Consider the following 22,364-nt stretch of genomic DNA (forward strand, 5'->3'; position numbering starts at 1 on the left):
CTGCCCCACCCCTCTGCTCTGATTTGCTCACCTTGTTCATTTTTTTCTGATTTGTCAACTTTGATTACTGTTTTGGTTCTCTGTGCCTTAAATATTGAGTCTGTTCTGGTATGGCTATGATCTGAAGAAGTGGGTCTGTCCCACAAAAGCTCACCTAATAAATTATTTTGTTAAAGTGCTACTGGACTGCTTTTTTGTTTTGAAAACTTGATGAGCTTTTGTGGGGCAGACCCACTTCAGATCTGGAGACAGGACAAACTAAGTAGATCTGCCCCACGAAAGCTCATCACCGAATAAATTTTGTTAGCCTTTAAAGTCCTATGACTTTTTTTTTTTTTGTTTCAAGATAGACTTAACACGGCTACCTCTGTTACTATACGTTGGGCAGTACAGGCACCAGCATGAATGAGGAACTCAGTTTACAATGTGGTACAGTCACTCGTACAGAGAATTCCCCCCCATTTTAGTCCCTGGTAGTTCACAAAATAAGACAGCTATGTCAAGACAAACGGGAAACTAGCCTTGAATGAGGATAATGTATGAAGGCAGATCTGAAATGCTTCTAAAGAACGAGATGGAAAAGACAACTAGTGAGAGTAAGACTTACTCTGAGAACACACTGATAGAATAACTGTTTTGCATTCCTTTCTCTGGAGAAGAAAATCCATGAGCTTTCCTTTATCTGGCAAAAGGTTAATCACAGGCTCAAGTCTCACCTCCAGATTCCAGAGATAACCTAGATTTGAAACAGTCAACCACTAAGCTTTACAAAAAACTATGCACATAATGAGGTTATGTAAGTTTTGACTTAACACATGAAAAATCATGAGTCTTCCATATCCATACAAATTATTTTACACTTCTTCAAAAATCTCATTCTTCCTCTTTTGTTTAAAGATACCCAAATGTTTCATTACATAAGTGACAAGCTTATAATCACCTTCAGTTATGCTTCATTAGTGAGATTCACATGGGTAACTTTCATTTAGATCAGTGGTTCACATAGTGGGGGGTTCCCTGCACCTGTGCAGTTCCAATATGGGTGCAGGCCTTGAGTCAGCATACTGCAGCAAGCACGTCTGTTACATGGAGGATACTATTTTGTTTCTGCAGGCACAGTGCAAGAGAGATCACACTCTAAGGTGGGGGAGTGTTCCTACTTCGATAGTTTAACACTTGTAATAGTGTCCAATAACTGCAGGCTGCTTATTTTGGTTCCTTTCAGTCTTATTTTAATTACAAAAATATTTTAAATAAACAGCCAGTAGAACAAACATGAACCTTCTGTATCACAAATGGAAGGGGTCCAGAAAATTTAGGCAGATGCCAAAAGGATGCTTGGTGGAAAGAAATTTGGGAACCACTGATTTAGACTACTAAAAATAATGGAACTGCAATTAAGAGTACTGTACTTTAATCTAAAAATTAATGGGAATTAATATCCAATTTACCTTCACTTGCACTGATTATAATATCGGGCTGAAAGACAATCCAGGAGGAGGAATCTAAATGTTAACGAAAATTCTTAAATAAAAACAGCAGCCCTATTTTTGATACTAGTGTATCTGTTTATAAAATCTCTCATATTAGCATGGGTTTAAATAAATAAGCCTTCAGAAGTTGCTAATTAGGACTAAATTCAAGCAGCCTCATTCAGATCTCCAACACTGTCCTCTTTGTTGTTTATCATCCCTTACCAACCAGTCACAAGATGATTTCCTCACTTCCCTATGACATTTTCAAATGAATACATTAAGGGATTTTTTTTCTAAACCTCTTACAACATGCACTTTGATACTGTATTACTGCTGTAACAGACTTTTGCTTTCAAAAGTTTTATACCATTTAATTCACAAAGCCTTATCTGAAATGAGAGACTACGACCAAACACAAGGGTCTTAGTCACATTAGAGTGGGGCTACATTCCTAATGTTTTGTTGATACATTCCAGTATTCCATTCTTTTACCAAAAAGCCTACTAAAAGCCCTGCCCAACAAGCAAGAACAAATATCTGATTCCATCTTTTCTCTTTATTTCTAAATAGAGAAATGCTCCAGCTAGAGAAACCATATTATAGCTGGACAAAGTTCTAAAATAAAATTGAATCAAAGGATACAGAGTTTACAGGGAACAGGAGACTGATTAGTCACGGATGCTGGACCTACACATGGAGGAAAAAGTTAACATCTGAAATAGAAAGTCCAAGGACAGTCCGATTTCTGTACTACTAAATGCTATACAAATTACAGCCCCTAAAGAGCTCAAGTCACAAAGAGCTTATGTTACATTCTTAATGCATTACTCTGCAAATACATTATCCCAGTTGTTGGTAGAATGTCCTGATTCATGCTTGCTTTTGTCACCTTAAAATTGTATCTTGAAAACAGAGGTTTAGTTTTTTGCATGAACAAGAATGCACGTAATAAGCAGCTAATAAATCTTACCTACTCATAATAGCTGGAGTCTAACACCCACACTAAAGGATAGCTTTCAATTTGAGAGTGGGAAGGTAGAAGGAGCAGAGTCAAGAGGCAGCAAGTTTTGCAGTAAATTAAGTGATATGTAGCTTCATACTCATACAGATACATCAAAGCAACAAGCTACAAGTTCAATGACTTTTTGCAATACTATGTGGCAAGTTATGATTTCAACACAACACACAAGTATTCCACAACTCAGTTAAAAGAAAACATGTAATAACCTATCCTAATAAAAAAGTGGTTCAGTTTGCACACGTTCATGCACGCACGCGCACACACATACACAGAGCCACATCAGTTCTATCTGAATCAACTATTTCTACTGAGAGTTCAGAAAAAGGAATGGGTTAGAACTAAGTTCTCTAAAGCAGACAATTCCATCCCACTCCAATATATACAAAATCCTTTAGTCTAACATGGCCCTTGTGTGTTAACGCTGCTTGAAGAATCATAACTGTGGTGCTTTGTGTATTTGACCTGGTGTAAGCATCCCAATGCTGGAAAGATCTTTACGTAAACAGCTTCTATTCCACTCACAACTAGCATTAAGGACCCAGATGCTGCTATGTTGATCCTCTGCTATGAACTGAGCATCTGGGACTGTTAACAGCTATAGGCTACGTCTACACGTGCCCCAAACTTCGAAATGGCCATGCAAATGGCCATTTCGAAGTTTACTAATGAAGCGCTGAAATGCATATTCAGCACTTCATTAGCATGCGGGCGGCAGCGGCGCTTCGAAATTGACGGGGCTCCTTTTCGAAAGGACGCCACCTTCTTCGAAGTCCCCTTATTCCCATGAGCTCACGGGAATAAGGGGACTTCGAAGTAGGTGGCGTGCTTTCGAAAAGGAGCCCCGTCTGGACGCGCCGCGCGGCGGCAAGGCGCGTCAATTTCGAAGCGCGGCTGCCGCCCGCATGCTGATGAAGCGCTGAATATGCATTTCAGCGCTTCATTAGTAAAATTCGAAATGGCCATTTGCATGGCCATTTCGAAGTTTGGGGCACGTGTAGACACAGCCATAGAATATTAAAGAAAACATCACTTGTTCTAATGTCTGCCTGGGGACCATCCTGTTACACAGCAGTTCCAGAACTGGGAGAATGCAAAGTGTGCTTTCAACCCACCATAGCTTTATAGATGAAGCACACAATATGGCAGGGTGAGCAAACTTTTCACACTGGGCCCCACTTTTCATCCCTGCAATTAGCAGGGACACCCCAACTTGTCTAATGTAATCCAAACCAATGAAAATTTCAGTTATGTTCATATGAAAAAAAAAAACCTTTTGGCATGTGTAAGAAAATAACTGGTATATAAATGAGAATACACGTACACAAGAATAGTAACAGATTTCAACATTTTTAATGAGATGGATGAACCTGAGACCCAGCAGTCAATCGTGCTGAGTCAGTCCCCTTTACAAAATTTCACTCTCCCCCCAAGGGGCCTGTCCATCACTTTGCGTGCCGCTGCTATATTGGAAACACAAATTGGAAGACAGTTTAACAGTGTGTCTCCTACAGTAACAAGTCAGTACTTTAATTTTATGTAAGCTCACGGACACCGAACACGACTGCCACACACCACGCAAATTTTACCTCCAGGTACGACTGCAAGTAAAAAAGTGTCTATCTAAAGGAGTAATTGTTACTTTGTGCCTTTGAGCACAAAAGAAAGGATGGGTGATCAGGATATTAAGCTGGGGCTCAGAGGACTGAGTTCACGTCCTTTCACTGCCACAGACTTCCTGAGTGACTGAACAAACCACTTAGCCCTTGTGCCTTGTATCTAACATCTATGCCTTCCTAAGATGGGAAATAACACCATCAGCACCTCACAGCGGTTGTGAGGAAAAATACACTAAGGACCTTGAGGCACTTAGATACTATGATGATGGAGCTTGTATATATACCTAGGACTAGGAAAAAGAAAAAGTTCACCATGTTTAAGTGCCCTGTAACAATTTTACCTGCCACAGGGATTTCATAGGGTTGTATTGATCGAGCTGGAAGAACAAAGTGATGAAGAGTAACGGTCCCATCAAACTCTCCTTTTAGCTTGATATCAAATATTACAGAGGTCTAAAATTGAAAAGAAAGCGCCCCTCAATTTTTTGTGCCCATGAAAAAATATTAAGCAATTATACAAGCACATCGCAAGTTATTCATGTTCAAGTGCTTTCACATTTATGTCATCCTCTACTCTTGCAATAGAAGAATCATTACTTATTCCACTTGGTTTACAAGTGTTTCAAACTACCAGAAATACATTCTCTCTCAAAATTATTAGACTCATCTAACGCTGCACAATTTCTACTCACGTTAAAGTCAGGTTTGAGTTTTGTTAATATTAGCTAAAAACACAACTGATGTGATTCTATCACAAATAAAAGTGTATGCTCTGTAAAAAGAGCTGCATTAGAGAGCTCTCACAGTCCACTTTACAGGGACTCTGAGGTAAGTTTAAAATTAATAAGTAGCCTTTTTAAACTGTATACTGTCTACCTTCTGCATGTGTACACCAGCACTTGCTGCTTGAGCTAAATAATACCAGAGAATAAACACACTGAGTAAAAGGTTAAAATACCACACTGCACTAAAGCTACATTTTAAAACCCTGCTCTCCAGTATCTACTAATGGGGCATATTATCCAGATTATTAAGCAGCTCCCAGGAAAGAGCTCATTTAGAGACAAAAGCCTTTTGTACAAGTAGAGATCTAGTGGTGAAATATGCAGTCCATCACTGATACAACTGAGGCTCCAATCCTGCAAGAAGCTCTACTTTCAACAGAATTCCTGTATGCATAAGATTTACATATCTGCCTAGGAGCTTTTGTAGGACTGGGACCCTATAATTTTAAAAGCTAGCCTGAATGCAACAGTAAGATTGAGAAGTCAGACACTCAAGTGACTGCGAGTTCCCAACATCAAAAATTTAAAACTCAACCTTAACTCAGTCCCCTTTTGCATATGCCTTAAAAGATAAACTCTCTCTACTTCAGTGAAATACTATAAACAAACAAATTAAACTAGTATTGATGTCTTGGTTTATTTTCGGATTACACAGCTAACACACAGAATATTCAGGGATTGGTTAAAACTGCAGTGGGAACATCAGCATATTGCACATCCTGTATATTTCATGGCATGGTATTTTATGCTAGACAGTAATGAAATTGTTCTTCTCTGAGTGGCTGCCAATGTGCATTCTACTATGTGTGTGTGCACCGTGTGGTTAGGGTTGCCAGAAGGCTTCTCCCTAGCAGTACCCATTGGGCTGGTTGTAGTGCCCCTTGTGCTGATGCCTCTTGGCGCTGTATAAATAGGGCGACCGACCATCCCATATTGGCTGGGACAGCCCCATATTTGGTACCCCAGGAAGACATCCCAATTTATTTTTTAAAAAGGGGCTAATTGCCCTGTATTTGTAGTTGCCAGCCTGGCTCCTGGCTCCATGGGGAGCCAGAGTCTGACTGACATGGCTGTCGCCTGGCTCCCAGCTCCGCAAGCCATAGGGAGTCAGAGCCCAACTGGTGTGGCTGCCGCCTGGCTTCCAGCTCCCTCTGACCACAACCAGAGCAGCTGCCACCTGGCTCCAGACTCTGAGCCACAATGAGCTGAGTGTGCACTGGCACGGCTGGCCCAGTTCCGGCTCCCGTGGCTCAGGGTAAGCCAGAGCTAGACTGGCACAGCTGCTGCCTGGTTCCTGCTTCCACGCTGCTTGTGGAAGCCAGAGCCAGACTGGCATGGATGCTGACAGGCTCCTGGCTCCCTGCAGCTCGAGGGAGCTAGACCAGTGCAGCTGCTGCCCGACTCCCAGCTCAATGGCTTGGGGGAGTCAGGAGCCAGACCAATGTGGCTGTTGCCCTGTTCCTGGCTCCCCACAACTCAGGGAAGCCTGTACCCGCAGCTGCCCCCCGCAGCCAGGAAGCACCCTGTTCCAGCAGGGTGGCAGCCACTGCCTGCCTGGTAGGGTGACCATCTTTCCCATTTTGGCTGGGACACTTCGTCATTCCTCCTGTCCCGTATTGGGCCGGGGGAGGTATACATACGATGCCCACTAAGTTCCTTCTTTCCACAGTGATGGCTGTTGGAGCTCCTGCCTCTTACTTGCAAATGGTCCTTCCCTAAACTGTATACTGTGAGTAGGGGAAGGGCACTACATTCTCTGAATGTATGGTGAATCTGGCCTTCTACACAGAGCAAACTAAGCCATTCCACAGGTCGGTGCAGCGCTTTTCTGTTGTGAGGCGATGGGAAGGCCCTTCATATGGTCTACAAGGCCTGCCATCTTGGATCACTATGAGCATTAAGCTGTGCTATGAACAGGCTAAAGTACAGGCCCCATCTATCACAGCACACTCTCTCCAGGTGCAAGCCTCATCTGTCTTTTTCCTGCTGCAGGTCCTCATTCAGGACATCTGCAGGGCAGCTATGTGGCCCTCTTCTCATATGCTGACAGCTCATTATGCCCTCACCCAGCAATCCCAAGAGGATGTGGCACTTGGCGATGAGTGCTGGTCCGATCCCTCCTCTGCATTAACTGCTGGTAAAGTCACATGGTGGAAGGCACATGAGTAACCACTTCAGAAAGAGAGAATGGTTACTTACTCATAACTGTTGCTCTGCGACAGGTGTTGTTCATGTCTGTTCCAAATCTGCCTGTCTCCCCTCTGTCAGCCTGTTCAGGCAAGAAGCAACTGAGTGGGCACCAGGTCATGAGGGGTATACATACAACCCTGAGCAGGGTCACCGGGGGGGGGGGGCGGGGGGGTGACAGAGCCCACACAATGGGTATTGCTAGGGAAAAGCCTTCTGGCAAGCATGCACGTGGCTTGCAAACACAGTGGAATGGACATGAGTAACACACTTCGAAGCATAAAAGTTACAGATAAATAACTGTTCTTTTTTCAACGAGACATTTACAACTTCCTTTGCAAATGGTTCCAGCAATAGTCAGAGTGGCCGCCTAGTCAAGCTTCTAGATCTTGTCAGAGAGACTGTACAGTGATGCTGAAAAGAGGGACAAGATTTTATTGAACTCTAGAGCACTACCTACACAGCTTCTTACCACAAGCTGTCTCCCATTGTTTTTCCTCTCAAAACCATGCAGCATGTCTAACAAGGACAATGCCAAAGATGTTCATGGTACAAAGGGCAGTTTGGCATCAGCTCCTATTCAATGGGAGGTGGCCACCTGATTGCCCTTTGATGATCTTATCCATATCCATGGCGAGTTTTAAACTTCAGCCATTTTTGTTACAGGTTTGTTCAAAAGGTGCATTTTACTAACACACAACAAGCACAAGGGGGAAATAGTTTTACCATTCTCCTATAACTCAAAAACACACGAAGTTTTTTCCTCAAACTTTCCTCAAAAATAAATGAGTTTAGTCTTTTCAAGAAAAGCATGTACAAAAGCATTTGAAGGAATCGGCCCTTTGCCTCCAAGAAATCCAGCATAGGGATTTCATGCTCATGGCTTGCAGGCCATCTACGGCCCAAGATGTTCCACCACAATCCAGCCCATGCACCCTTGTGGCCTGGGACAGTGTGTCCATACCCTTCCACCAAGCCCAGCCCCTGCTCCACTCCTGCTTCGCACATACCTCCCCAGGTCATAGGGACAGGCTACCAGTGGCACAGAAGCCACTCTAGCCCTGCTGTGCTCATGGTAGCTGCCAGGATGGGTTTTAAATTGCCTGTGGGTGGCAGGCAGGGCTGGGGAGGATGCACAGGGTGAGGGAAACACGCAGGCTGGAAAGTGGAGCTAGGTGGCATGCAGGAGGGAGAATGCTCAGAGACCCTCATCTCCTTCAGAGAGGAGTGTGCCCACTGGCCTGCTAGTGGGATTTGAGGATTAGCACTGGCCCTAAAATAAATAGAATTGGAGACCCCGATCTAGTACAGATTTTAAAAGCTGGATACCAATAATCCATAGGCAGATCGTACCTCAGTGTCCTGATGATGAACTACCACCAAGTTATCTACAACATTCAATGCAAACTTTCCTGTCCTGTTCAACTTTAATATATGCATCTTCTTACAGGAGCCTTCCCTATGAAAACATTATCATCAGATACAAGAGGCACTGATCAGCAACGTCATTTATAACTAAAGATACAAACCAAAACACAACTTACCTTGGTAAATGATAAAGGACTACTTCTGCTCCAGTACTATTGGAAGTCCTTGAATGATGCCTCAGATAGAGAACATAAAGCTGCCCATATCTAAACAAAATACGACTACAAAGTTATTCTTCAAACAAATGAATATATGAGCAGAAAAACTGCATCAAAGAGACCATTTTGGTAGTGAAAACAGCTGGTTATACTATCACTGCAACATCTGACCAGTCTGTCATGGTCAGACCACTTCCCTTCAATAAACAACTCATGTGAGTTACAAGCAAGTCAGGTTGCATACAGAAAGTTAGGAGAAAAGTATTTATCATTCAAGCCATCTTTGTCCATACAAGATTGTTCTACGTTGTACATGCACCAGCCTTTTGTAATGGTTAGTTTTACATCTCAAGTGATAAAGACTCATCCATTTCCTAATCAGGTTTGTCTTTTTATAAGAATTCTTTAGGTTTCTTTACATTCAGTTCAGGACGAAGCACTTTAATAATAATCTTTTTGAGATAAAAAGTGAGTGCGCAGCCATTTTACCATTACTGGACTATAATCTCCTCATTCTGGACCTCCACTACAAAAACCCTCAGCACCTTTCAAATGAAGGACAAAGACATATTATTCAGTAATACATACATTGTCGCCATAGCAATGTCTCTTTCAGAAAGGCTGAGTTTGGAGGACTTGGGTGCTGCAGGCATTTCAATTTCAAACTTTGATAATTTTGCCATTGTTCCTCCCTGTTTTAAAAAAAAAAAAAAAAAAAAGTTAGTCTGTTGGGTCTCATGAAAAGAAAGTTTCTTCTTTTCCTTCTATGAGGAACTGTGAAAATATGAATGTTACCAGCTAGTGGTGAGAAGATCAATTGACTAATTTTGGTAGTGTGCCCACATCCTTGCTTTGATAGGTACTGTTTTAAGAGCAATGTTTTTACTTTAACATTCTATGGCACCAGGTTCAGTGAATGAAGTCTTAGCATTCCATTTCAGATAAATAAAACCAATAAAAGAATCTACAGTTAATCCCATTTACAGCTGAGTCTGGAATTCTAGACCAGAGTGGGCTAATCTTCAGAGGGGCTGACTGCTCACGGCTCTCTAATGAGAGCAATATACACGAGGCACCCTAACAAGGGTCGCCTTTAGATTTTCTAAGGGTCACCAGCTGGGCAGCACTGAGCCACATGTGGCTCTTTAAGGAGCCATTTGCGGCTCCCACCACTGCTCTCTCCTCAGGAGGGACTTGACCATTAAACCGAGTTCCATTTCAATGCGGCAGGGCAGGGAACTATCCATGCCGCAGGTGGGGGAACAGAGTATGAGGGCTTGGGTGGAGCTGCTGCAGGGAGGAGAGAGCAGCAGAACGCAGAGCTCATGTCAGGTAGGTGTGGGAAGCATTTTGGGGCTGAGGGGGCTTAAGCTGGAGGGGCAGGGAGTGCATTTTCCCTGAGGGAGAACCTCCCCCTCCCCCATTTTGAATTGCCTTGGGTCACAAATTCTTACTGAATTGCCAAAATGGGTCCTTGTCTTGAAAAGTTTGGGAACCACTAGTATACACGAAGCCTCGTTGGCATACAGGCAGATGCCTTACATTAATCACGGATACTTTTCTTTTTACAACTGACCTCTCCTGAAAGAGTTTTTTTCTAATTTTGTATCTTCAAAGGTCCCTTGTGGCAGCTATAATAATATTAATATTTTAATTGAGAAGCTGAAAAATATTCACTTGGTACCTATTAACCAGCAAGGTCCTTGACAATACCCTGAGCAGAAGCCCAGGCCTTCACCACGCTGTCTACTGGGAAGACGCTAAGACTCTTGGTACACTGATGTCACAGAATCCTGCTTGGGGGCTCCTTACATGTATCATATCCACTAGCTCCAGTTCACATGAGAAACCCACATTTTATCTCTTCCCTGGCTGCTGGAAGGAAGAGATACGTTCTCTTCATCCCATTCAAAGCCTTCTACTTTTTTAGAGACAGAGGGGGAGGAAAGAAAGGAGGAGTTGTGGAGTTTTATCCCCATGGAATTACACCCTGCCCATAAATATTTCCAGTATCCCGTCTGCTGAGCTCAGTCATAGCTTTCCTCAAACCACAGCAGTATGAAACGGATCTGATTCTCATGAGACTGAAATGCTGCCAAAGGGGTTTGAAACAGTAGCTGCAGACGGAGTGCACTAGTGATGCTTGGGATCAACTATGCTGTTGTCTCCATGGGCTTCTAGAGTAGAACAATGCATTAATTCACATTTGGAATGTTACCATTACAAGCACAAGTACTAGAGACTTACTTTTTCCTTTAAATGAAAGATTACATTCTGCAGAAATTGAAGGCATAGGCTACCACAGTTGCTAGTGGGACTGGACTTTCGAGTTGTATTTAAATGTATTTAATGGAATTTATTTTTGTTTGTACGTATGAGAGATTGACTGCATTACACATCTAGGAGGAAACTAAAAATAGAAAAGACCACTATGAGGCAGGAGATGACAACTGCCTGAAACTTCAATGTATCAATCATAATTTAAAATTGAGAATATCCTGCTTACCTTGAAATAGAATGGCTGGAGCACACTGCCAAGGACTGTAGTTGACAAAAGAATGACGGAACTCTCTGGGCAATACATGTACCAGTTTACATTGATATTCTGATTCTTCACTAATTTCAGACTTCGTTTTTCTGGTAATACCTGGAGACAAAGTAATAGAATGTTTACTATTCCTGTAGTGGCTTGCAGCCCCACCAGGATGGACAAATATTTATGATTTTTTAAATGATAATTTTTCTTTTTGAAATAAATCTTGTTCAGTTTTAACCTATGTTGGGGGTGGGCAAGAATTTTTCATGGGGATCCACTCCAAGATTTTAGTAGGTGGCCAAGGGCTGCCTTCTGTAATGAGGGTGCGGGGTCCAGGAAAGAGACTGTATGCAGAAGGGAACTTAGCTAGGGCACTGGGGTGCAGAAGAAGGTGTTTGAGTGAAAGAGGTTGTTGTGACTTGGGGCAGGGGATAGGGTGTAGGGTCTGCGTGTAGAAGAGGATTCTGACCTGGGGAAAGGGGGGTGGCAGGATGGGGTGCAGGGTCTGGGAAAAAGTTGTGACCTGGGTGGGGTGCAAGGAGTGGGGTGCCAGAGGCAGGCTCTGGCTGGGAGGTGCTTACTTAGGCTGCTCCTGGCCAGCAACCCAGTGAGACTCGCAGGCAGGCTCCCTGCCTGCCATAATTCCATACTGTTCAAAACAACCAGCTGCTCCACATGGCTCTCTGTGCTACATGCTGAGAGTGCGGGGAGGAGGAAAGGAGGCTGTGTGTGCTGCCCCCGCTCCCAGCAGAAGTGTCAGCTTCCACTGGCTTGTTGCTAGTCAAGAGGAGCTGAGAGACTACACTGGGGGCAGAGGGCAGCGTGCAAAGCCACTCCCCAAGAACATGGCAGGGAGAGGCACAGAGTAGCCGGCTGCTTTGAGCTGTATGGGGCTGCTCCACGCCTCAGGGTCCTAGTGTGGTGGGACAGCAGTTGGATTCAAAGGCTTGGTGGGCTGGATCCTGCCTGCGAACCATTATCTTGCCTGCCCCTGCTCTATGTCAAAGCCAAACCTATTTAAAATAAATATGCAGCAGCAATTAGCCCGCCTCAAATTTTAATGTAAAGGTGACGTTTATTCAGTTATATACAGGACCATGGAAAAAAAAATCTTATTTTTGGGTCAACTCAACATCTACACATGTAACAATGTCACATACTGCATAAAGTACCTATATAATTTTCAGTCTTCAAAATGCAGCAAATGCTGATATTTACATTTTTTTCCGAAACACAAATACATTCAGTTTTTCCTATGCAAAAAGCTTTACTCTTACTTTCTTTTGGTTTCATTTTAGCTAGGAGGTGTAGAGAAACTATTTTCCTCATTTGGACTCATGTTCAAAAAGCTGAGAAATCAAATGGGAGTTGAAAAAAGTGGAAAAGCTTTTTATTTATACCTATGTGATGGATTAAAATATACAGTTGGATGAAGATGATCTACCAGATGATCTAATACTTTGACAGAAATAAGTAGGGCCATATGTTCATAAACATTTAAACCCCCAAAGATACAGATAGGTGTCTATTTGTATTTTTAAAAGTGTCTAAGCAAATTAGGTGCCTTACTCCCATGGTGCTTAGGAAAAACCCATTAAGCATATATACGTTTCTAGTCATCATAGGTCAGATTTTCAATCTGTCAAGTACATTTAATGCTCATTTTCTCAATAAATCTGTCAAATGTAAAACATATTTTGGTAAGCTCATCTGACTTATGAATCTAGCATTTAAAGTAGCTTTATTTAATAAAACCAAGTTTTGCAATGTTGCTCTTGTGCATTTTTAATGCAATTACATTTTCCATCAAAATGCATCTTGACACAAACGAATAAAAAGGTAGCATGTTATTTGCACAAGTAAGAAACAGAATAAAATGTATGTTAAGCTGTATAATTGCTTAAATAAAGGCTTAAAGATATAACCTCCTGGTTAGCAAATAGTTCCATCCAATTTAGTGGAAATTATTAGCAAATCAACAGTTTTAAGGGATATAACAATCAATGAAAATGAACCTCTTTTAGCAAAATAAATAAGTAGTATAAATACAAAACAAAGATTAAAATCAATTATTTAAAATATAGGTTCCCTGCTCACTAATTTAAATAAATAACTGATTTTAATTAATCGATCTTGGGCTGTACATACAGAAGATGGTCCCTACTTCAAAACTCTTATGATAGTGGATTATGATCCTTCAGCATGCTTCATATGAGTGGACTCCAGCACTGCATCTATACTATAAAGTTCTTTTGAAAGAGCCCATGGAGCGTCTGCACACAAAGTGTTCTTTCAAAAGCAAATTGAAATAATGCGGTGCTCCTTTTGAAATCACTCTTCCTTTCCTGTTTCAGAACAGCATCCACTTTTGAAAGGTTCTTTCGAAAGAAAACGTGCGTAGATGCTCCATAGGTCCCTTCTTTCAAAAGAACAGTTCGCATGTTTGATCCCTGGCCTGTTCTTTCAAAAGCGTGGGGGCTATATGGATGCTCTCTTTCAAAAGAGCAGTTCAACGCTTTTGATCCACCTTTTTGTGTGTGGATGCACTATTTCGGAAGAGATCTTCTGGAAGAGCTTCTTTTGAAAGATCTCTGTAGTGTAGACATAGCCCTGGCATATGCGGTACCTCACTGAAGTCAAGTGAGAGATTACAGATGATTTAGTTCTGCACTCCAGTGTCCACAACTTTATTCTATGGGCTTTTGAGTTTGTTAAAAATTCAACCACTTCTTATCAGTTGCTCAACATCAAAATACTTCTACTAGCATTTTTCTGAAAACATTCTAGTCACCAGAAAGAGGAATGTTTATCCAGCAGATCACTCCAACAGCACACAAATACAAAAGGTTGAGAACTCAGCAGTTAAGGAATTAGGACAAGATGGGAGGAATATGGGTTTAAGATGGTATACGGCACATGCTATGAATCATCAAGTTTTGCATGGTCTTAGCTGAGGTGTGTTAAGTCAGTTAATCTTAGTACTGAATTGATGCACTCTAAAATATATTGATGTATTTTTATTTATGCAAAAAAGCAATATATTTCAAATTTCTTAAAATTTATATTAAATTTACTATACTATAATTAAAGATGTTTAAGTCAGAAGTTCTATGTAGACAGAAAATATACTCCAGTGAAAAGAAGTTAAATGTTAATAGAATGACTAGGTTATTGTGATAGTAAAACTACAAACATACAGTGTCTCCCCCTCCCGACCCTCAAAAATGCATTTAGCTCTTTAAAAGCAAAATCATCAAAAATTCTCCAAGATAAAGTAAGTGTTTTACCTCTAGGTGTCCATTTCCTTGTATAACCATACTAAACAGCTCAGAGACAGAGGTAAAAAATTCATAGCCAAGGACTGCAAAGCTAATTAAGACATTTAATCTCTAAGCAAAAATAAAAATTAATGCTGAAATTTCCAAATATGCACATCTTTACAAGAAAATTATTTGGATTACCTGATAAAATTCAATTCCTTGATCTGTTATGAAAACAATTTCTGTAGAACTTGTCCAGCAAAATCCTAACATGTTGGCATTCTTGGTCTTTTATTTAAAAAGATACAAACATGTAGAACGTTATAATCTTCCATATAAACACGTACAATTTTAGTGAAGAATCTCGGAACTTGAACTCTGCTTGTATATTTTTTAATTTTGGTTTGTCACTCAGTCACAACTGCAAGAAGTACTCCCATGAAGGGTACCAAATCAGGCTAGTATGTCTTTATTTTAGGACCTTCGGCCTAGCCTGAAATACTTCTTTTCAACATGTCTGTTGGTATTTGCCCCATCCTTTTGCACAGTCACTGAGTTACAAGATTTATTACAGTTATCTATAGAAATGTCATGGTGAGGCATTATTTCATTATTACTACTAGAAAGCTATTGTAAGGAGATGGTCTTATATTTACAAAGGTATTGAAATCCTCTTTACAGTTAAAAATATCTGTAAAAGACACAGCAAAATTAGAACAACAGCACTTATGCTGGCTTCTTATCATCACAACCTGACTGGGGAACAAGTTATAGGGAGATCATAAAATACAGCTTTCTTCTCCATTAGAGCCAAACAGTTGTGATCTGGGTAATATGGATAACAGTTCCCAAACAATCAGGACAGACACCCACCCAAACTCCCCTTATTTCACATTAATTATTTGATGATAAAGATAAAGTTGTCTGGTTTCATTAATTACTTAGCATTATCAACATTCTAGCAATTTCCTGATTCCAATCCCCACCATTCAAGGGACAAATAATGCAAATTCTAAAATAATAACCTATAATAGCTAAGCATATTCAACCATAATAACTCGTGTTACCCATTTCCGTCACATTTCTACAGCCATTAACCATTCTAACAAAAGCTATCAAACCCTTCTATTGTAATTAAAGCCAAAGGGGAAGCACTAAATGGAAAGAGCAATCATATTTTGGAACAGTCAAATGGGAAATGTGGACCCAATTCTGCAAGATGCTGTGCATCCTCTATTCCCACTGATGTCAGAGGTAAGGTGTACTCACCACCTAGCAGTACATGGCCCTGTGGAGAGTAATGCACACTAGAAAAGTGTAGTCCTCGCTCCCTCTGTAGCAGCTAGAAGTTTGTGGAGTTGCTGCTTCCTAAGGGACTTAGGGCCTGCACCAACATCCAAAGTCAATGGGAATCTCTGACATTAGTCCTTTAAATCAAGCAATGGAGGGTTCATACTTTTAGCACTGAAGATCTCCCACTGGCAAACCATACTTTGAATGTTAACATGTTAACCAGTTAAATTATAAGGTTTAACTGGTTAACCACTTTGATTTCAGTGCTGCCAGCTGGGCTCCTGCCCAGCCCCACCACAACCAGGGGGGCCCACCACTGGCCTTGCCACAGGGTTTCACAACAGCTGGAGTCTCACTGCCTCCACTGTAGACATGGCTGTTCCAACCTGGAATGTCTGGCTGCCACCTGAGTTCACTGGCAAGGGCTGGTTAACCAGAAAGCATACCAATAAGCCTCAGGCTTGCTGGTTAAACAGATAACATCCCTAGTGCACACAAGGTTTGGTTACATATGCAGAAAAACTTTATTAGGAAACTAACTTCTGAATCTCAGATGCTACCAGGAACAGAATAACTGGCTGCTTGGAGTTTACTTCACTCACATCACCATTCATGTGCATCAGTGGTTCATATAATCTATACAGAATAGCCAACTTCATATTAGCATTTACATAAAAGACACATCCAGAATAAATTCACAAATTACCTTGCATTCTTGTGTGTATTCTAGCTGAGGGCTGTCTGGAATAAAGTTCAAAAAGTCCTGAAATAAGTAATATTACAATATTGGCAACTATGAAGCAGTGAATTGGTAAGCACAAACCAGGAAATAAGACTACCAGCTCTACTTATTTTGGACGAGATATATTAGTGGAAAACATTACTATGTTTCTTTTCCACTTGTAGAAATTATCCTATATCCTAGCAAATTCTTCATGGGAAGAAATCAGTTTTCAGAGTTTACACTTTTAAGGCTAAATCATTTCTTCCGAAGAAGGAAAGTAGTCCTGGAAGAGCTAGACAATAAACTTCAAGTCAGAATTGTCAGACATTTATCCTGAAGGGTTTGTCCCACTCAGAACAAACAGCAAGAGCAACCATTCAGATCCACAAATGTCACCAGACCTTCAGAAAAAAAAAGGCTTTTTGTGCATCTGAGAGTGAGGACCTCTTCTTGGCTCAGACACAGAAGAGGACAGAAAGCTATTACTTCTGCTGTCAGACGGAAAACTGTCTTAGCTTGTACGGTAAAGAACTGTGGCTTGAGACCTGAAAGGCCAGAGTTCTAGTTCTAGTTCCAATTCCCTGGATGCCTGTACACTAGCAACTAACTTTGAAGTTAATTTCAAAGTAGCCTGCAGGGCCCACACATTTTCCCTTAAAGTTAATTTCAAAGTTAACTTTGAAGTAAAGTAAGGGAGCCCAACTTTGAAGTCCTTACTCCATTCCCAGGAGTGCTCTACTTCAAAGTAGGGTGTGTGTAGACACTCAACTTTGAAGTCTGTTACTCTGAAGCTGTACTTCGAAGTAAGCAACTTCAGTTATTTTTGTAGTGTAGACATGACACCTGTGCTGCAGCAAAATTTCTTACCACACTCTTGGAAGTTCTCTGAACAGCCAATATCTTGTTCCCCAAGGAAAACTTGATGCATTTCACTTCCCCTTTGTCTTCCATTCTTTAAAAAAAAAAAAAAATTGATTAAAGAATCACAGAACTGTAGGACTACAGGGGATCTCAAGAGGTCATCTAGTCCAGTCTCCTGTGTTCAAAGCAGGACTAATAATTAGCCCATCTGTTACAAGTGATACCGGTTCCTAAAACCCACCAGTAAAGAATATTCTACCTCTCCAGGCAATTTGTTTCAGTGCTTAGTTAGTCCGACAGCCTACTGCTTCTTGTTCTATCCTCAGAAGTTAATGAGAACAATTTTTCACCCTCTTCTTCCATTGTGTACTTAAAAGTCCGTCCCCACCCCGCCCGCAGTGTTCTTTTCCCCAGACTAAGCATACCCAACTTTTTTCACTCTCTCCTCGTGGTCCATGTTTTCTAGACCTTTAAATCATTTGTGTGTTTTACTCTGGACAGTCTCCAATTTGTCCACATCTTTCCTGAAATGCAGAACCCAGAACTGAACACAGTATTCCAGCTGAGGTCTTGTCAGCGTGGAGTAAAGTGGAAAAATTACTTCTCCTGTCTTGCTTACAACCATCCTGCTGATGTTTGCTTTCTTTGCAACAGTGTGACACTGTTGACTCATATTTAACTTATCATCTGCTATACCCCCAGATCCCTTTCCACAGTACCCTCTCCTGAACAGTCACTTCCCATTTTGTATGCATTGTGACTAGGTGGCCCCTCTGACTTGATTCAGGCTCCTTGCCTCTTCCCCTAACAGACCTGTTGGCCTGGCTTGGGGAAGGCAGCCAACTGCTCCTCCCTCCCCAGCCTTGCTGTCTGAACTCTCCTCTTTCCATTTTTACTTCCCTCAGAGTCTCTCTCACCCTCCTCTACTCACCCCTCTTCCCTTTGCTCTGTTTGTCTCCCTGCTTGTAAGCTGCCCAGCAGTTAGCTCAGCTAGACCTTGCTAACTAATTACCTGTACCATGCTCTATTGCCTCCCCCTAGGAGCTTAATTAACTCCTTCTATCTTTTTCTAGCCCAGGTTGGGGTCTGGGCTGCCTTCCACCAAGGTCTGATGCCCTGACCCTCTTACAGCATGCAATTGATTGTTCCTTCCTAAGTGAAGTATGTGCCATTTGTCCTTACTGAATCTCCTTCTTGCTTCAGACCATTTCCCTGGGTCAATCTGAATTTAAATCCTATCCCCCAAGCACACACAGCCTGGTATCATCCACAAAATGTGTAACTGTACTCTCAGAGTCTTTATCTTAATTATTTATGATGTGCTACTACAAACATATATTTTCCCCTAGTGAACGGAAGGCTAAAAAGAACAGAGTTTTTAATCGCAGCTTTTTACAGAGGTGTTCTTCCACAGATAAGTAGCTTCTTTGGGGCATTTCTGCTATACTGGAACATGAAAGTTTGTGACTTATGTACGTTTAGAGCACATTAGTGAAAGATCCCATCTATTTCACACAAATGAGTCAGACAAGCTATATTAAATGCAATATCTATATTAAGGAAATATTATGGATTGAGAACGTAAATGCACAAGTTAGGTAAATTCAAAATTATGCTTCCAATATCTGTCAAATTGTTCCTTGTGTGTTTTAAAAGCATACGATTGCTAATGTCCAATAATACAAAATTAAAACTTATCCCAAATCACAGCTGATGGGGTAGCACAGGCTTTTTTGTTTTAAACGCTTAAGTGGACTATATTTGAATTTTCAACCATAATGTTGCACAGTAGGGTTGCAATGTTTGCAAGGGTTTGGTGTTGAGAACCCTCACGAATGCTGAATTTTATGAATACGGCGGCTGCCGGCAAATCCCACCCCGGAGCAGAGGCAGCCCTACTCACGAATAATTGAATTCACGAACCTTAAATTTGCAAATGTGGGGACCTGGAGGTACTAACAGTTTTCTTCAGCGAGGTATTCAGGAAAAAAAACTGATCACATATTGCAATCATTATACTATTATCGAACAAAAATATATTTTTAAAACAAAGCAACATGATCAAGACATTCCAGTACTTTACAGACATTATACCTACATGACAAAACTACAATACAATCAAGAAATGTATACAGTAAAAGATAGCTGCAAGATTGCAAAATGGCATCATAGAGCAGTACAGAATATAGATGAAAATACCTTGCTGATCATACCTGAATGAAATGGGATTTTTGTCCTCCAAACCTTTAACAACCACTCCAGTAGCTCCACCAGATCGAACAGCAAAAACCTAAGAGTGAAAATTGCATTTTTTAAAAAATGCATTTTAAGACACAGCTTTACAGCTAACTCAAAGTCATATCATGATCTCAACAAGCCTAATTTCTGTGAAACAATGCAATTGGTTTCCTATCCAAATGTAAGCAAAGAGCTCTAAAAAGAAAAGCCATTAAAATTAAATTTATACACAGCAGATAACAGCAACAATTCTACAATAATTGAGACCATGCAATAAAGTGTGATAGGGTATTTTTGCTCTGGGAGACTTACATTCAAAATCTGAATTTAAGCCACATGTCAAAAACTACAAGGGTGTGTCTACACTAGGAACTAACTTCAAAGTTAGGTACTACTTCAAAGCAGCCTACACAGTCTACACTTTTTCCCTTACTCTGAAGTTAACTTCGAAGTAAGGGAGCCCAACTTCGAAGTCCTTACTCCATTCCCGGGAATGGAGTAGTGCCCTACCTTTGACGTAGGCTGTGTGTGTGTAGATGCGCAACTTTGAATTCTGTTAAACCAAAGTTGTACCTTGAAGTAAGCAACTTCGAAGTTATCTGTGTAGTATAGAAACAGCCCAAGTGTAGCTAAATGTACAAACAAGGAAATACCATAGTCCATACGATTAGGAAGATACTATCACCTCTGCCTTTCAACTGTGGTGGGAACATTACTGGAATAGTGTCCAGTTGCAGTCTCCACACTGGAAAACAGATGGTGACAAGGTGAGAGGATTCACAATAAAACTGCAATAATTTGAGATCTAAAAATAAGGAATGCTAGCTTACATAGACACTTGCACTGAGAAACAAAATATATTAATTAAAACAGGCTTTATTATTTCTGTATGCAGACACAACTTAACCACTTTCCCAAAGAATTATACAAAATTTTAATTCATACATTTGTATTTCAGTACAAGTTTGAGGTCCTTAAATGTATTCAGGCCTACAAAAATCTGTTCAGCTTATCAAACAAAAGGCAGAATGGTAACTCAGTCAAGTTGTAGTTGTGTCCATTACTTTTGCACTATTCTGTGGCCAGGGCCAGTGTCTGGCCCTGTTAATGATTAATATTTCACCCTACTGTTTGGAAAGCTACAACTCATCAATTTCACACCTGCAGCATATTCTGAACTGTAGCAACCACATTTGATCACTTTTGCAAGACTTGACTCTGCTGAAGCTAAGAAAAGCTAAGCGCAGCAGAGGTCCTCTCTAAAATCATAAGGACTAGTAAGACAGCATAGTGTCCAACAAGTGATATTTGTAGAGCCCTGCAAATCCACAGATAACCACTTTATATCTATGGGAATCTGCATCCATGGCTGTGGATGCAAATATCAGCGGCTCATTTTTGTGAATGTGGATGCAGATACAAATTTTATCCATGCAGGCTCCACATATTTGAAAGTAAACAATGATCTTAAAAATTACAACAAAAAAACCTGTATTTTGTTTAACACTCCACTAAGAAACATACCAATCAGCATTTAAAGTTATCTTAAGCAACAAAAAGCATTTGTTCACAACATTCTATGTGATTTAGGCATTTTGTAAAGATCTATATACAGGAATATGTTGAAAAAATAATGCAAACACTTAGTATTGATCTAAAAATCCAAGGAATCTTTGAAAAGTGGCGTTTGTCATACAGAAATTAAATAAACCCCTATTAACTAGGCCCCATCATTTCAGTTTTTATTTTTTTCCAGAAATTTATTGGTGTTTATTACAACAAATACTGGTGCAAAATTAAAAGAAAACACTATTATTCTTTCTGGACAGGTATTGGGGATTTTGGTGGCTGAAATGATAGCTTCAATAGATGAATAGATGAATGTTCTGAATACGGGAATTCAGTGTGGTTTGCTGCAGAACTAAACCAGAACTCAACACTCAATTCAACCTTTCAATTTAACAGTAACTCCAAATAAGAAGTTTTCATTTGAATAAACATTTTATTGTTGTAAACTTAGAACTATTAGCCTATAAATATGTACATTTAATAATTGGGCCTCACCTTCTACAGTACATCACTATTTTATTCTTTTCACTTTTTTTTTTTTTGTTTTTAACCTTTCAAATACTTTTCTGTGCTCTGAAACTTTTCGATACAGATTTTCATTTTCGTCACATTTAGAGATAGGGTGTCCAATACGCTTCCTGTTCACCACATGTGGTGAATGCAGAAGCATACTGTGGTGAATGCAGCTTGGGGCTGGTGCGGCACCTCAGGCAGCCTGGCAGTAGCTTCTCAGTCACCAGGCAGTGGTGATACCTCAAGAGCTCAGATGCCACACAGCATGGTTTTCAGGGCTTGGGGCTGGGCAGCTCCAGCAACATGGCTCTTGGGCTTGGGCAGCAGCTGCAGAGAGTCACCAGGGGCAGGGTGCCTGGCTGCAAGGGTAGGGGGAATAGGGTGCCTAGCTAGGGTCACACATGTGATGATTGGGTGTCCTGCTTTTGGGCAACACTGTTTTAGAGTATCAGATCTCTAAACTGTAATCTGCTAGCAACCAGGAATATGTACATAGAAGGCATCAGACTCATCCATATGTTTAGATGAACATGCAAGCTCTGAAATCTGTGTACATCTTCTAGATCAGGGTCAACAACCCCCCGAACACATGCCAAGAGTGGCACATGAACCAATTTTCATGCGCATGCAGGGTGGGAGCTCAGCCCCACACCTCCTCCCCCATGCAGCCAGGAACTTGCCCAAAGCCTTGTCACATGTG

At 41.0% G+C, this 22,364-nt stretch overlaps 1 protein-coding gene across 4 annotated transcripts in view; it reads right to left on the bottom strand.

The window, feature by feature from the left end:
- The window catches only part of RMC1 (regulator of MON1-CCZ1), a 30,914-nt gene that overhangs the window by 6,765 nt on the left and 1,785 nt on the right, over nucleotides 1–22,364 (bottom strand). For all 4 annotated transcript variants that reach the window (XM_074987288.1, XM_074987289.1, XM_074987287.1 and 1 more), the window contains exons 2-13: nucleotides 19,558–19,634; nucleotides 17,351–17,435; nucleotides 16,466–16,522; nucleotides 14,668–14,754; nucleotides 11,177–11,317; nucleotides 9,259–9,362; nucleotides 8,629–8,718; nucleotides 8,438–8,543; nucleotides 4,454–4,565; nucleotides 2,118–2,162; nucleotides 1,452–1,505; nucleotides 608–736 (exon numbers count right to left, since the gene is read on the bottom strand). In XM_074987288.1, the coding sequence (XP_074843389.1) occupies nucleotides 608–736; nucleotides 1,452–1,505; nucleotides 2,118–2,162; nucleotides 4,454–4,565; nucleotides 8,438–8,543; nucleotides 8,629–8,718; nucleotides 9,259–9,362; nucleotides 11,177–11,317; nucleotides 14,668–14,754; nucleotides 16,466–16,522; nucleotides 17,351–17,435; nucleotides 19,558–19,634 (1,087 nt within the window). The remainder of the gene's footprint in view (nucleotides 1–607; nucleotides 737–1,451; nucleotides 1,506–2,117; nucleotides 2,163–4,453; nucleotides 4,566–8,437; nucleotides 8,544–8,628; nucleotides 8,719–9,258; nucleotides 9,363–11,176; nucleotides 11,318–14,667; nucleotides 14,755–16,465; nucleotides 16,523–17,350; nucleotides 17,436–19,557; nucleotides 19,635–22,364) is intronic.

This window comes from Carettochelys insculpta, chromosome 2, assembly GCF_033958435.1.
Source record: "Carettochelys insculpta isolate YL-2023 chromosome 2, ASM3395843v1, whole genome shotgun sequence".
Classification (NCBI taxonomy): domain Eukaryota; kingdom Metazoa; phylum Chordata; order Testudines; family Carettochelyidae; genus Carettochelys; species Carettochelys insculpta.